Source organism: Ceratotherium simum, chromosome 3 (assembly GCF_057802395.1).
Source record: "Ceratotherium simum simum isolate JZ-2026a chromosome 3, ASM5780239v1, whole genome shotgun sequence".
Taxonomy (NCBI): Eukaryota; Metazoa; Chordata; class Mammalia; order Perissodactyla; family Rhinocerotidae; genus Ceratotherium; species Ceratotherium simum.
Window position 1 is genome coordinate 52,669,448 of NC_141902.1, and position 14,899 is coordinate 52,684,346.

General features: G+C 45.4%; 1 protein-coding gene across 1 annotated transcript in view; it reads right to left on the reverse strand.

Annotated features, from left to right (window-relative positions):
* Positions 1 to 749: 749 nt before the first annotated feature.
* The window catches only part of ALDH1A2 (aldehyde dehydrogenase 1 family member A2), a 93,533-nt gene continuing 79,383 nt past the window's right edge, over positions 750 to 14,899 (reverse strand). The window contains exons 9-13 of the mRNA XM_004421622.3: positions 12,453 to 12,637; positions 10,878 to 11,042; positions 10,043 to 10,200; positions 9,644 to 9,718; positions 750 to 2,597 (exon numbers count right to left, since the gene is read on the reverse strand). Coding sequence (XP_004421679.1) covers positions 2,525 to 2,597; positions 9,644 to 9,718; positions 10,043 to 10,200; positions 10,878 to 11,042; positions 12,453 to 12,637 — 656 coding nt within the window. The 3' untranslated portion in view covers positions 750 to 2,524. The remainder of the gene's footprint in view (positions 2,598 to 9,643; positions 9,719 to 10,042; positions 10,201 to 10,877; positions 11,043 to 12,452; positions 12,638 to 14,899) is intronic.

Genomic DNA, 14,899 nt, shown 5'->3' on the forward strand with positions numbered 1-14,899 from the left:
TCAGAGTTCAAGCCAGTGCCCTGGGGACTGAGTGCCATGCTCAATCTGTTCCTCTGGGGACAAGAGACCAGCAGTCAGAGCAATGAATCCAGAGTAGTATGTCTCTCCCCAAGTGTGATTTCCTCTGTGGCTGGGTCATCCATTTTTGTTTTTGTCTCACTTGACCAGGACTTGGGTGGAGATTCCATGGGTTGGAAGGAGGGGATGTGCAGGTCTAAAGGGTGGAAACCACTCCCCAAAAGCTCCACTCTGAGAACCCAGAGAGAGCACACAAGCTCTCTGGTACCAGCTGGTAGTACAGTCACCATTTACAGCTGCAAAAATATTGCATCAGGTTGTCAGCTTCTGACTTCATTTCACTTTGGTAAATAAAAATAAAGCTACTGCTAAATGCCATCAACAGTGTGAGCTCTCGTCATGCAGTTCATGTTTGTGAGATCAAGGCCCTAAAAGATCCTCTATGTTTTAGCTTTCATGGAGCCTATTCTGAATGAAAATTATCATTTCATATATTTCATACATAGTTATACTTGTTTGCCACACAAAACTGTATGAATACACAGATTTTAAACAGTGTCAGAAACTGAAGGTCTTGTTTACCTGACTGCATTCTGTAAAAACGCCCTCCCAGACTTCTGCTCAGTAGCCAGAGAGCAACACAGCTGAGAAACCCAGCAGCTGAGAGAAGGTCCCGAATGTACTCAGGATGACACAAAGACTTGTAAACACAGCCAAACAATCCCAAGGAGTACACAATATAAATGCTTTATTGCTAGCACAGAGGTTTCTTTTTAAGTAAATTAAAAGAGATACATCTTCATTTTCACATTCTATATTGCAGTTGAAAGGTAACTAGCTGGTTAATGGATAGTTTCACTTGGACACACGCTATAGAAGAGAGCATGACATTCACATGGAAGAACTCAGAAATGTGGCATCTCTCAAGGCATCGGGCCACTGAATGCACTGCGGTTTGTAAATAACAGCAAGTAGAGATTCTTTAAAGCCTCATGAATAGACAAAGGTTATAAATAGAAGACCGGTATGGTCAGAAAGTAGAAGACCATTAAATACAGAAGGCTACATACGTGTTGCCCATATTCCATGAACTCTAGGTTATGTTTGGTACTTTTAAATAAATGATCTTCATCTAGGTCAGTGACTGGACTGGATTTGGCGGCTGGAAAAGAGGGAAGAAGGAAAGGAAGCTGACACTGCCCGCATCAAACTGGTGGATTCACCAGAAAGCACAAGGGGAGCGTACGGCTGGGAGGAAAAAGAGACTGACTGCTTCACACCTCCCATTTGGGAGGCCGAGAGGCAAGAGTGGTGAATGGACGAGCCACGGGTATGGCGGTGCAGCTCTGGTGGAGCAGGGCAATGGTGACCCACCAGAACTCTGCCGATGGAAGAGGAAACTTCCAGGCTCGGCCGGGTTTCCAAGGTTACCGCCCGAGGATTTAGGGCATGATCGGCCAAAGGAACACCCATAGCACTGGGAGCAGCAGGTGTAGGTGCAGTGGGCACTGGGGGCAGGAGCAGCTATAGATTCCAACTGCAGAGATCACTGACTTAGTAAGAACTGTCAGCCAGTGCTGGAAATGGAATTATTTCTGCAAGGCACGTAGCATTACCTTTTTCCAAATTCTCAAGCCTACTCAAATCGTTTCTTGGTTGATTTTAAAGATAAGTTTTGGAAAAGATCTTATCAAGCTATAAAAAACAACCCACGCCCTGCTTTATTCCAGAATAACCAACAAAGCATTAAACGCATGTGTGCGCGCGCACACACCACGCAACAAGCTCAGAAGCTGTGAGCTACACATGATGGTCTCCAGGTCTCATCTTCCTCATCTCTCACTCCTGTTATTCATGGATGTAAGAAAACTGAACTGGGTCAGGAATATCCCAAGTTCTTACCTCCTCGTACATCTGCAGTGTACTAGCTCCTGGCATTTTCATTCTGGTCTGGCTCTAACTAAAACCATTTCGTGTTTTGCTTTGAAGAAATGGATAACATAAAACGGTAGTTTGGCTGCAAAACCTTGAAAAATTTTTCCCAGTCCAAACATCTGCCCCAAATGAGCTCAGCTGAGATCTCCCTGGAGGAGCGGGAGGGGTGGGTGAGCAGGGAGAGCCCGGAAGGGGGAAAACAAAGACAATGGAAAGGCTACCTTTCCTTAAGAGGAAAGTTCTTGGTGACAAAAGGCATCAGCTACTACAGCTCCCTCAGTCAGCCCGTCACTCCAGAAAGAGGCACTGGATGTACCCGACAGCTACCTCTCACCTTCATCCCACTCTCCCCAGTATTGGGTATCATCAGGTGACCCCTCACAGAGTGCCAAGAAACCGTGACCAACTGGTTTGCTTTAGGTATGCAGTGACTGGCCTGGCCTACACGTTACTATTTCAACCTTTAAATAAGGACGGAGTATCAACTTTGGATTCCTGAGAGCTGGGCCCCACAGGGAAAGCAGAGAGGGAGAGTCATGCAGGCTGGCCTTCACCTTCCTTCTTGGCCATCTTAAGAGTTCTTCTGGGGGATCTTTACCGTCACAGTCTTCACTTCGGAGTACTCTCGCAAACCGAATTCTCCCCTGAGAAACAGAAATGGGCAGAATCAGACACCAGGGGCCCAGGCAGCCCAACCTGAGCAATGGTAAGAGTCCTGGAAAGGTGCAGTTTATCACCCACTGACAGCAGACTCTGGATTTTCATGTAAAAATTCCTAATGGATGGACAGCCCAGCCTTCCTCTGAGGAGCTGGGAAAGCTGTCATCTCATGAGCAGTCACTGCTTCTTAAAGGTAAAGGATGATTTGTCTTCACAATATTGCATAGAAAGGCAACGATTCCCACCTACTCAGAGAAAGAGGCCTGGGGGTTGGCCTGGGCGAGTGGTTACACAGAGACCGGGCTGTGCCCCTGGTGGGCACTGTGGGCAGTGGCAGGACCAGGCCCCAAGTCTCTACCACCTGGGCCGGGTTTCTCCCCTAGGCAGCACTGGCTCTTCAGGACCATGGTGTGCTCCCCTCTTCAGTGACCCAGTGCCTGCCACCGGACCCCCACGATGTGTCTGCTCTGATTGCTCTCCTGGAGATCTAATCCATGGTGACTGGGAGAAAATCTTGAGATCCCCAGGTAGGGGCCTCTCAGTTTGGTATTTGAAATTCCTTCTCATTGGTCCTTAGGTTTAATAAATGGAAATGAATACCCAAAGGCCTACCACAGAAGGGCAAAAATCACCTGCAATGCCTTAAAAACTTAATCCTGAATAAATATTGTCCGCAGCACCCCCAGAGTCAGGAAATCAAAATAACCGACTATAAAAGAATTGGGAGTGGTAGGAAGTGGTCCCCCAAGACTCTTCTTTGGTCACTTCCCCTCCTCGCTCATGGAGCCCTCTGGGATCTTGGTCATGGATCAAGAATTGCCATTCACTTGGTAAACAAGCATTTACTGAGCTATTACTATGGGGCAGCACTGTGTAGGGTTGGGCGAAGGAGAAACTAAATAATTGGTCCCAGTCTCTGAGGAGCTGGCAGGTGGCTGGGCCTGACAGGAACTGGGTGGGGAGGGGGGGAGCTGGGTCACTTATCTAGGTGGCCACATGAGACACAGCCCTTCCCAGCCCTCTCGACACTCAGAGGCGTTTTCCAACCACTGCTTTAAGGATGCTGGGGCGTGGCAAAGCCTCATTGCTGCAGTGCTGCTTTTCTTCACCTCCCTTCCTAGTCACTTCTCATTTTAATTGCCTTTTTTTTTCCTTTCTCTATTTCATTGTAAAATCAAGCATGTTCTCCTAATTGTTTTTCTTTAAAACACTTGAACTTTTTGTCCTTCTATTCTTTTTGAAGTTACTCCTCTGTGAAGCTTCTCCTGAAGCTCTCAGCAGGAGCTCCCCCTCCTCCTCTGTGTTCAGAGTACCCTGTCCCCCCTCCACCACAGCGCTGTCACATGGGGAGGGGCTGCTGGAGCACCTGTCTTCCCCACGAATTTGTATAATACTGACCTTGCTTTCTGCCCTCCACCAAACCTACTGTATGGCCTACAGCATCAGGCTCCAGGAAGGCACTCAATAACTGCGGGAGGACGGAGGAATGGAGGGTGGGGCAGGCTTCTTCCCTCCCCCCTTCCCCAGTTCTACCCTGTTGACAGACCTATCATCTCTGCTGGAAAAAAAACCAAAAGAACACTTATATTTGAATAAGAAAAGATTAAGAAAGGCTGTCTTTAAAAACAGTCACATATAAAAGGTACAAAGTTACTGTAACTGGGCTTTACAGTGGAGACCTGCTGTAAATGATTCATTCTGCTTCCTTCCAGGAATCCCCATGGCCCAACACAAGGTTCCAATCACTTTGCCAGCAGCTCCTCTGAGCACCAAGGGCACCTGAGGTGACACGGCCCAGGAACATCAGAGGGCAGCCAAGTAGTGCCTGGGGCAAGTGTGCTGTTCTCCCATCTGCACTGGCCATCTTGCCTACAGGAATGAGAAGAGTAAACTCGGGGTTGCCCCCCTCATCTCCGGTTCCCTCATTAGCTCCATCCACACTGAGAGTCTCTATTACCAGCTCAGCTCTGGCTCTCTCTGAACTTTTTCCTGCCCTTGGGCAATTCCGAATGTGTCTCATCACAGACATTGTCTGCCTCCTGTTTGAAGCAAGTCACTCCCTTCTTGTTTCCTGGCTTGTGCACGCACTTGGGGCAGACCCTGAACCACTCTCCTCCCACTCAGTCTCTAACTAGGTTGTGAGAAATGGAAGGAAGTCTACAGATGTAGTCAGAAACCTCGTGGGATGGCAGCTTGCGAGTGTGACTGTTGGATCCTGGTAATCCTTGGGTGTGTGAAGCAATGGAAAAGCCTGCTAGACTGAAGGTGCTCCTCTCCCAGGTCCCAGGCAGCCACCTGCCACCACGGTCCCCACACAGCCTGCTCCGAGATGGAGGAATAGACTCAAATCTGCCATAAAAAGAACACTGGAGCTGGGGGTCAGCAGACAGGAGTACCAACTTGGCTTTGCCATTAACTGGCTGTGTGACTCTAGCCGAGTCACTCTCATCCTCTTGGTGCCCACTCATCTCTCAGGCAGTGTCCTGAACCTCAGCAAATTTAAGTATCAGCTGTGGAGCTTGCTTAAACTGTAGATTCCTGACCCTCCTCCACCCAAGATTCTGCTTCAGTAGGTCTGAGGGGATCTAAGAGACTGTGACATAGGTGGTTCTCTGGCTCACCCTTTGCTGCTGTAAGGTCTCCAAAAGCCCAGAAGTTCGGATTCTTCAGCTATTTCACCATCTCATTCCAGGGTCTTTCTCTCAAATCTACTTAAATTCTACTTAATCCAGTTAAATTCTGTGGCACATACAGCTCCACAGTTAAGGAGGAACTCCACTACTGAACAAAAGGCAGACATGTTGTTATCGATGTGCCTCAAACTCTTTGTATTGTCACCTCCTCAGCTGGACAACAGGTCAGGGCACAGGCACATTTAGAAGCCTGTACTCCTGCTTCTCAGCCAGACAAGGTTATATCCCCCAAGAAGAACCAAACTTGGCACACCTACAGGTAAGGTGAGATGTTCGATTTTGGTCTCTCTCAGCCAGCTGTTCCAGGAAATGTTTTAGGGATGTCTGTTTAGGGTGTATATTTCCCTGCCCTTTTCTTTGGCTTATAGCAGCATTTCTCAGAGCAGGGTCTCTAGACCACCTGCATCAGAATCATTCCAGAAGCTTGTTAAAAATGCAGATCCTGGGCCATAGCCCAGATCTACTAAATCAGAATCTCTGGGGTGGGTCCCCAGACAGGCATGCTTAGCAGGCCCCTTCCCCCAGACCGCAGGTGACTCTCTGTGCACACGTGCACGTGTGTGCACACACGCGAACTTGAGAAGCCCTTGTTTAGAGTATCCTAATAATGCCTCTCATCTTCAAATCCTGTGTCCTTAGTTTTTAAAATGCTGAAGTTCACAGCTTTCTTTCTATCCCCTTGGTTTGTGATGTATTTTATAGCTTGGGCTGTACAACTCCTTGTCTCAGGGGAGCTTAAATGAGGAAGTAAGGAAAAGGAAGGGAGAGTCAAACAGATGGAATTAGCTGGGCAGGCAGCAGTGAGAGAGACTGCCCAGTCTCTGACCCCAGGAGTCAGAGGCCGGCCCCTCAGGAGACCTGCAGAGGGCAGCCCTCTCCACAGCTCACTGTGGGGGAGAACTCAGGGGCTCCGTCAGCCCTCCTTGGAGCCTGTTTCCAGAAAGTGCCACCGCCCATCTCTGTTCCTCTTAGAGGTGGGCAAAGAGATGTCAGGGACCAAAGCTGCATGGAGTCTGCAGGCCATGAGAGGCACAATTCAGCCCAGATGGAGGGTTAAGTGGAGTCTCTGGGACTGTATTAAATGAGAAGGGAGAGCAGGGACCAGGGCAGGGCGGGTGTTTTATTTGAAGTGTTTCCTACCACTCTGGGTCATTTAAGAAAGAAAAAACATGTTTTGGGGGCAAGTGAGGAAAAAGAACCATATAATTTAGACAAGATGAGGTGAGTCTCATCAAAGAGCACTGTTTCCTAATTATTTATCAACTGTACTGGGAAGGCCAATCAGTGTAGTGCCTATGGGATGAGTTGAGAGAGGCTGTTCTCCAGTCTCCTGGGCCACTGTTCTGTGCGGTTCTGACCCAGCCAAACTGTCTCCTGGACCATCTTTCTAGATGGGGAAATGTTTCCGACAGGAATAGACTGGACCTGGACAATGTCACAAGCCTGAATCCTGGCAGGATGCTGGCCCATGACGAGGGTCCAGGGCCAGCCTGGGATTAGGAGCCATCGATCAGCGATTATTCATTACAAGTATATTTTATGCCCATGATTCACCCCATTAATGATCTGCAACGAAACAGTCAATGAGAGCGGCATTCCGAGGACCAGCGACTGCCCTGACATTTCAGAGACTGGGAGAGCAAACACAGGGGCAGGAAATGAAATAACAAGCTGAATGCATGTTGAAAAGTGGAAGTGGACAGTTAAGGCTATACGCAAGTTAAGAAGAGATACCTGGAGTACACGAAGACGTTATAAAAGCTGAAGGAATGCTAATAACTGAGCACACAGGGTCCGGCTGGATTGGTTATGGGTTCTGGCTGTAAAGCAAGCGAGAGGCACTGAAGGCCAGAAGCAAAGGTGCAGCAAGCACAGTTTCTCCCGGGCATTACCAGCGACAGCACGTAAGCTGGTGATACTAGCTGGAATTCAGGAAAAATTCTGCCATGCTTCCAAAGTAATATGTTTATTAAGAAAAAGGACGATCACCTCTATGACACTCATATACTTCATCAATATTGATGACAGCAGCTAACACTTTTGAAGGTTTGCCAGACACTCTGCTGGATGTTTAGCATACTTAATCCTAAACATCTAATCCTTACAGCAACCCTCTGGGGGTAGGTACTATAATTATTCCCATTTTACAGATGAGGAAACTGAGGCTTAGTGAGATTAAGTAATTTGTCCAAAGTTGCACAGGTATTAAGTGGGAGAGCCAGGATAAGTATGGGAGAGTGTGGTCCTAGAAGCTCTGCTTTTAGCCTCACAGCTATACCTACTTTATGGTTTAAAGGCTAGGGGCTAGAAATTACTAGCTAAAGCATCTGAAGCATGTAAATCCTCTGCATTAGTCTTATGGGTTCAGTGCACCTTCCTCCAAACACCATACTTACTTCTCTCACAAGGCCTTTACTCACTCTTCCCCCACTGCTATCTTGCTTTGCCGACCAACCCTGAAAAAATATTCCCCTCTCTCCATCTACCCAAATGTTCCTCTCCTTTACAGGCCAGTTCAAATCCCTCTATTAGATCATATCTGAAGGTTTCCCGGACTTCTCCAAGTCACAATGATCTCTCCCATCCCTGAACTCCTATATCACTTCATAGCCTTTTCTGGAATTCTTCCGATTCTTTCAATGTTGTATATTTCATTTATCCAACAAAACTTTAAGTACCTTAATGAGCTGCATCTTCCCCCACAGACCAAGTGTCATGCTTAGCACAGAGTGTATGCTCAATACTTGCTAGTGGATTGATTGTGAACTAAGCATTTGCTCAAAAAAGGAGGCATTCAGTAATGGCAGAGGGAATGGGCAGAGGTGATGTTTCCTCTTGTGAGTCACAGGATTTAGAAAACATGGATCCAGCTCCTTTCAAAATGAGGGAAAATGTTCTGTTTTTTTGGGTGGGGGTGTGTCACCTCGGGAAGACCCTGGCTACCATTCATCCTCTGAATGCCACACAAAAAATTCATTTACATATGAAGCCTGCAAAAAAATTCCCTCGAGTCTAGTTTTCCTCTGCTACAGTCCCATTTTTCAGGTCCTTAGCATCATAGGAGGGCTTGGCCCAGCTCTGATCCTGGGCCTGGAGAGTCCTTGTGCCTGGCGCCCATGCTTCCTTGGCTGGATATTTGCAGGAACGAAGTGCATTTGGAGCCACTGAAACCTAGGTTCAAATCTCAGATCTGCCACTTACTGGCTGTGTGACTTGGGCTAGCCAGTTAACCACTCGAGCCCTTAGTTCCTCATCTGAACGATGCATCTGTAATATAAAGATAAGTGTATATCTACCCCGAAGACTCACAGTGAAAATCAAATGAGACACTGTTAGGAAAGAAGTTAGCATAAAGCCAATATACAGAGCAGGCATTTAATGAATGTATCTATTACTGGTATTGCAAAACCCTTCTAAGGGGTCTTCTTTCTGTAATCGCTGTCAAAACATCTTCTATATGCCAAGAATCTTGACCTTAAAAACTTTGCTATTTACTCAGCTCCCACAGGATGTCCTTTAAAACCCTCTGAGATTGGGTTTAAACTAACCTTTGCACTGTATCTTCAGCAGGTCCCTCCATTCATCCTACGCCCTAACCCAGCAGTCCCAGACTCAAAGAACCTATGAGCAAGCGACGTAAGGGAGTGAACTGGGAATGTGTAAAATGGATGACAACCAATCTTCAGCCTCCAGAAGCAACAGGAGTGGTGGGGAATATGGTGAATTGCAAAGCTCACAGCTGTAGCAATTTTGCTACAGGGGGAATGAAAATAAATAAGAAATCTAGATTTTATGTAAAGCTTCCTCATTTTTTAATGTGATGTATACTTTTAAACGTTGTGAGGCAAAACAAAAAATTTCTGCAGATTTGTCCCTGGACTGATGGTTGGCGACTTTTGTTGTAAACACACCAAACCCTGTTTTGTTCCCTGAGATTCTGTATTTGTTGTGCCTTCATGCCTTTGTTCTTGCTGTTCTCTCTGCCTGGAAGGCCTGCTCCTAAAAATGAAATGTTATTTCCTCTGAGAAGTCTTCTCTGACCCCATTAGGCAAAATTAATTGATATTCCTCTGTACTTACAAGATGTTTGACATACTTCTATAATAGCCCATATTATATGGAATTACTGGTACATTAATTTTTCTCCATTCCTACTTAAGGTAAGGGAGCTGTGTTTTATTCATTTTTGTAACATGTAGTACAGTGCTTGGCTTACACTAGTATGTTTTCAACAGAATGTTTAATGAATGGACGAGAGTACGAGAAGTAAACAATTTTCCTCTACACTGATCACAATCCCTACTTCTCTACAGGCACTAGCAACTTTGGACACTTACATTTCTCTCCCATTTCCAGACATCTTGAATCCCCCAAAGGGGCTCTGGGCATTTAAGGCATTGTAACAATTGATCCTGCGAGAAGAAAACACAGTACTATTAGTATGAATTCTGCTTGCACAAAACTAATTCCACTGGCATGATATTTCTTTTAAAAGTTTTATTTTTTAATTCCTTTTTCCCAGATGAAAAATTTATAATTTAAGATTTGCTTTGATTTCCTGATCTAGCCAGTAAGGAGTGTATCGCTTCTCCAGGGGTAGTCTGGCTGCCTTCAGTCTTCCCCATCCTTCCAAAGGGTGTGAGTGTATTTCACCCAGGCTCCGGAGAATCACAAGGCCCCTCCACCACCAGTGGAATGTGTTATGGCCAGCACAACGAGACTGACTCTGATCTTACCAAACAGTCCCAGCCTGCATTGCGGAAGACACTGTGAGGGCCTTGTTGATGTCATTAGTAAAGACAGCTGCTACGAGTCCGAAGTCTGAGTTATTGGCTCTTTCGATAACTTCATCCATAGTCTTAAACCTCAGAATTTCCTGAACAGGACCAAAGATCTGTAATAAAATAGTTTGACCAAACATGATTGCTTTGCCATTCCTTCACCTGCTTTCTACATTTCAAAACAAGTTTACTCTTCCTTCATTATTTAAATGCTGTTTAAGTTTAGTAGCACAAAACTGTAAAATATCCCACATTTTCCCAAATAAGATTACATAAGAGTCTACCCTTAGAGTTTGTTTAACAGTCCCACTTCCCCACCCTCCCTGGCATCACTTAAGTCCACTGTGTGTAGTTCTCCACGAGCCCCAAGGCACGGCTCCGGAACTAAGAACTAGTGCTCTAGATTATCGGCTGATCTGCAACTGGTCCTTCTCTCGCATAAACATGATGCTTGGGTGCTTTCTCTTTCCTGGTTAACACCCTAGTGACCCACATTTCGGGGAACTGAACTGCTCCCAGTGCATTACTGAGATCAACGATTGGCTATTACGACTGTTCTGTTGGCTAATAACAATTGCAGTCATATAGCATGTCACCTGGCCTCCATCGAGCTTGCATGCCTTATCGTTTAACTTTTTTCCTGAAACTGGGATTTTCATAGCCATGTTTATTGCTATTGTACAATGTATATAAAATATAAAGAGCTAAAACTCTAATATCATCTACTGGAAATGCTCTGGAAACCATCCCAAGAAATACGTGGCTTTTGTTAGAACTCCGTATTCGATACCTCCTCCTTGGCAATCCGCATGTCATCAGTGACGTTGGAAAACACTGTGGGCTCGATGAAAAACCCCTTCCGGCCCAGCCCTTTGCCTCCACACTCCAGCTTGGCACCCTCGGCCACACCACTCTGGATGAGTTCCAGGATCTTGTTGTACTGTTTCTTATCAATCTACAGGAGAAATTACCTAATGACTCCAAGTAAAGTCTTCTACAAAAATGGACATAAGCATGTTTTCAAGAATCTCTCATTTGTGATTTTTTCAAAGCTTCGTTACACCTAGTCAAATTATATGGAACTGCTGTTATTTAACCATTTTTGATCTATGAAAAATGGCAATTTTGTATGGTTCAACCTAATATATGGAGAATTCTAATAAATGCACTGCTCTGATGATACTGCCGAATCAGAAGGTGAAGATTTAGGCAACATTTCTAAATGACAGAGACACTGCCTAATTGACTATTCACTGTCCATAACGGGGAAAATTGACCTCTATAACCAAATGAATAGTTTAGCAAGTTGTACTGACACTAAAAAGATGAAAACAATAGATGAGCTAACACACAGCCTCTTTTCACGGTGTTACACATCAAGTCCTACTGGGGTATATTTTTAATGGAACTACCATTACACCTTTAGAGCAAAGGATTAAGTTAAAGACTGAGGGCTAGCTTCCTAGTCCATAAAATAAAGTCAGTCTTGCCCCACAAAGTTATAGAGCTATCACTCAATTATTACGGTAAATAACATAAAAACCTACATTCACCTGAGTTTGAATTGCTCAGCTAGAACATCAATCTTCTCTCAAATGGCCCCAAAACTAAGGAGATGTTGTTTCTTCTCAGGAAAACCCACACTCTGGTGATCCAGATGAGAGCTGGTCCACATATTCCCTTAAAAATTCTCAGATTCTGTCTACAGTTTGAAACCAGAATTCAACTGGAAATATTCCTGGATGACTGTGGAAAACCTTCAGCTAAAGAGTGCAGCCTGCAGGGACTTTTGAGGCCCTTGCCATTCCAGTGCAGTGCACGAAGCCTTCAGAGTAAGAGATAACCACATGCAGAGGGGAAAGCAGACAGCCCTTCATTTCCCACACATTTACAAGCTACAAGTGATATCCCCAAAGTAGGTCAGATTGGTGGAGAGAATCCTTGGCAGCTGGTAAAAGGATAAATGGCTTCTGGGAATAAGAGATACCCAACCTCCCTGACTGCAGCATCTGTAGGGATGTCTTGAGGTCCAGTGGTTGGGACTGGGTTCTAGTGTCAAGATCCTTCTTGTCATGCCTAAGTCTTTCTTTAGAGCTGAGAGACTCCAACTTACCCCCAAAGTTCAAGGTATCCTTAAAGCAAACTTAAGTCCTTAGGGTCTCAGAGATGAAATTTAGAAATGGAAAGAGAAGCATAAGAAATAAGCAATGCCTCACTGGCTACGCTTCCAGCCATGAAGACGAGGTGGAAGAGTAAGGAGGCAGCAGAAAAAGGAAGATGGTACTTTGTTGGTCCCACTAGAGTGTCCACTTTCTGTGCTCGCCAGGGATTAAGCAAAGAAAGGGAATGTTTATGATTTCTCTACCTGGGGTCCCTGCTCAGTGGTGGGGTCAAAGGGACTCCCCACTACGCGCCTCTTGGCCCGCTCCACGCTTCTTCTCACAAACTCTTCGTAGATGGACTCCTCCACAAAGATGCGAGACCCCGCAGTGCAGCACTGGCCTTGGTTGAAGAACACACCCTGGTGAGCCTGCTCCACGGCATAGTCCACTGCAAGAGGAAACAGTCACATTCTCAACACCGCTTCGCCTGCCGAGGGGCCTGTCTAGGGAGCCATCTCCCTCCCTTCTCCAAAGCCCCAGGTACAATGTCAGGCTCACCACAGAGCATAACAGTGAGTGGCAGAGTGATGAGCACTGGACTGAGAATGCAATTTAGTTCTAGTTCTTTCTAGACCCTGATGTTACTTGCTATGTTAAGTTGGACATCTTCATTTCTTTGAGTTCCTTTCCTCTTCTGTGAAAAGAGGGATTGGACCAGGTCATCTCTAACAGGAGTCACAAACCCCAATATTCGAAGGGGCTTGGCAGATAACGTAATGGTATGAATCTGCCAGGTAGGAAACCAACGTGATGGAGACTCGGAAGGAAAGCCACTACATCTGGCTGTTTTAAGCATGAATATAAGCCCATGGTTGCAGGAGTTCCAATTTTAAGAAAAAACAGAAATCAGTACTTTTTTTTTTTTTTTTTTGTGAGGAAGACTGACCCTAAGCTAACATCCATTGCCAATCTTTCTCTTTCTGCTGAGGAAGATTAGTCCTGAGCTAACATCTGTTGCCAATCTTCCTCTTTTTGCTGAGGAAGATTAGCCCTGAGCTAACATCTGTGCCCATCTTCCTCTATTTTGCATATGAGATGCCTGCCACAGCATGGCTTGATGAACAGTGCATAGGTCCGTGCCCAGGATCCGAACCCATGAACCTTGGGCCACCAAAGTGGAGCACGTGAACTTAACCACTACGCCACCAGGCTGGCCCCAGAAATCAGTATTTTTAATGTGCAGCTTTTGTTTTTTTAAGCACTGTAACATTTAGACAGGTAAACATAGCTATATCCTGTATTTGGCCTGTGGACTGCCAATTGGCAACCCCTAATATGACCTCATAGCTGTATGTTTAATTAGTATTTTGGTGAATTAAACTGTAACATCAATGACCCTTCTTTGAAGACTAAATTTCCTCTATATTTACATGTAGTTGTATAATAGCATACAACAACATTTTCATTTTCATCTCTTTTGTCTTACACTACAAGATAGTATTAATAAATCCAGTGTGTGCTAGTTGCTAAATGGCTGAGTCAATCAATCAATGTCATGTCAATGGAATGTCTACTCCTCAAGAGGAATTTAGGTAGAAGAATTTTGATCCCCTTGACAACTATTACAAAGCTGAAGCTGAACTCTTTGCAAATTCCGAGCTCGGGCTAAAATTCAAGCAATCTGCTTTCTGTTTTCTTTTTTTTTTTTTTTTTTTTTTTTAAAGATTTTATTTATTTTATTTTTTCCCCCCAAAGCCCCAGTGGATAGTTGTATGTCGTAGCTGCACATCCTTCTAGCTGCTGTATGCGGGACTCGGCCTCAGGATGAACGGAGAAGTGGTGCCTCGATGCGCACCCGGGATCCGAACCCGGGCCACCAGCATCGCAGCGTGCGCACTTAACCACCAAGCCACAGGGCCAGCCCTGCTTTCTGTTTTCTCATCTCTCCACTGGTGAAACTGGGGAAGCAGCTCTTCCTGGCAGGATGTGAGGAAGAGAAAGGAAGACTGAGAGAGATTTGGGAATTTCGTTCCCTGGGAAGCTTTCAAAACAGAAAGACCATACCTGTGCACAGTGGACTAGATAGCATCCAGCCTGGAGACATGGGGCTTCCTAGGTTACTGCTCCAAGCTTCCATAAAGTCCTACTGCCAAGTGTAATCACCTCCAATTCAGGTCTGTTCATAGAGAACTGACCACAGTGTGCTGTCATCCTGACTGAAAGTCATGGGAGCAACAGAAAGGGCTTGGGACGACTAAACAGAGAAAGGGTCGTGGGTCTAGGAAAACGCTGGCAGGGCTAAGGAACTAGAATTTTTTTAGTGATCTCCAAAGCTACCAGGCTTGAGAAGTTTCAGATTTCTTGAATCTAAGCAAAGACATTGTGTTTCAGGTGTTCTGTCAGAGGCTTAGACCATTGGTCTTACAACCATGCAGCACTGGCCAAGCCTTCATCACTTGCACCCTAGTCTATAACATTAGTGAGTCAAAATGGCTTATTAGTGTCTAGAAAACAAACTCTATTCAGTTGTCAATTGATAAGCACTCTTTCCCAATATTAAACTATCTTCTCCTTAGAAGGAAGGGTCCAAATTCTTCTTGAGTGCCCCTTAGCTTCAACGATCTTTTTCTTAGTGTCCTGTCAAAAGTGGAGATACAAAAGAGAGCACGGAAGGGCAATGTGCCTGGACATATATGAGATCTGTGGTAGA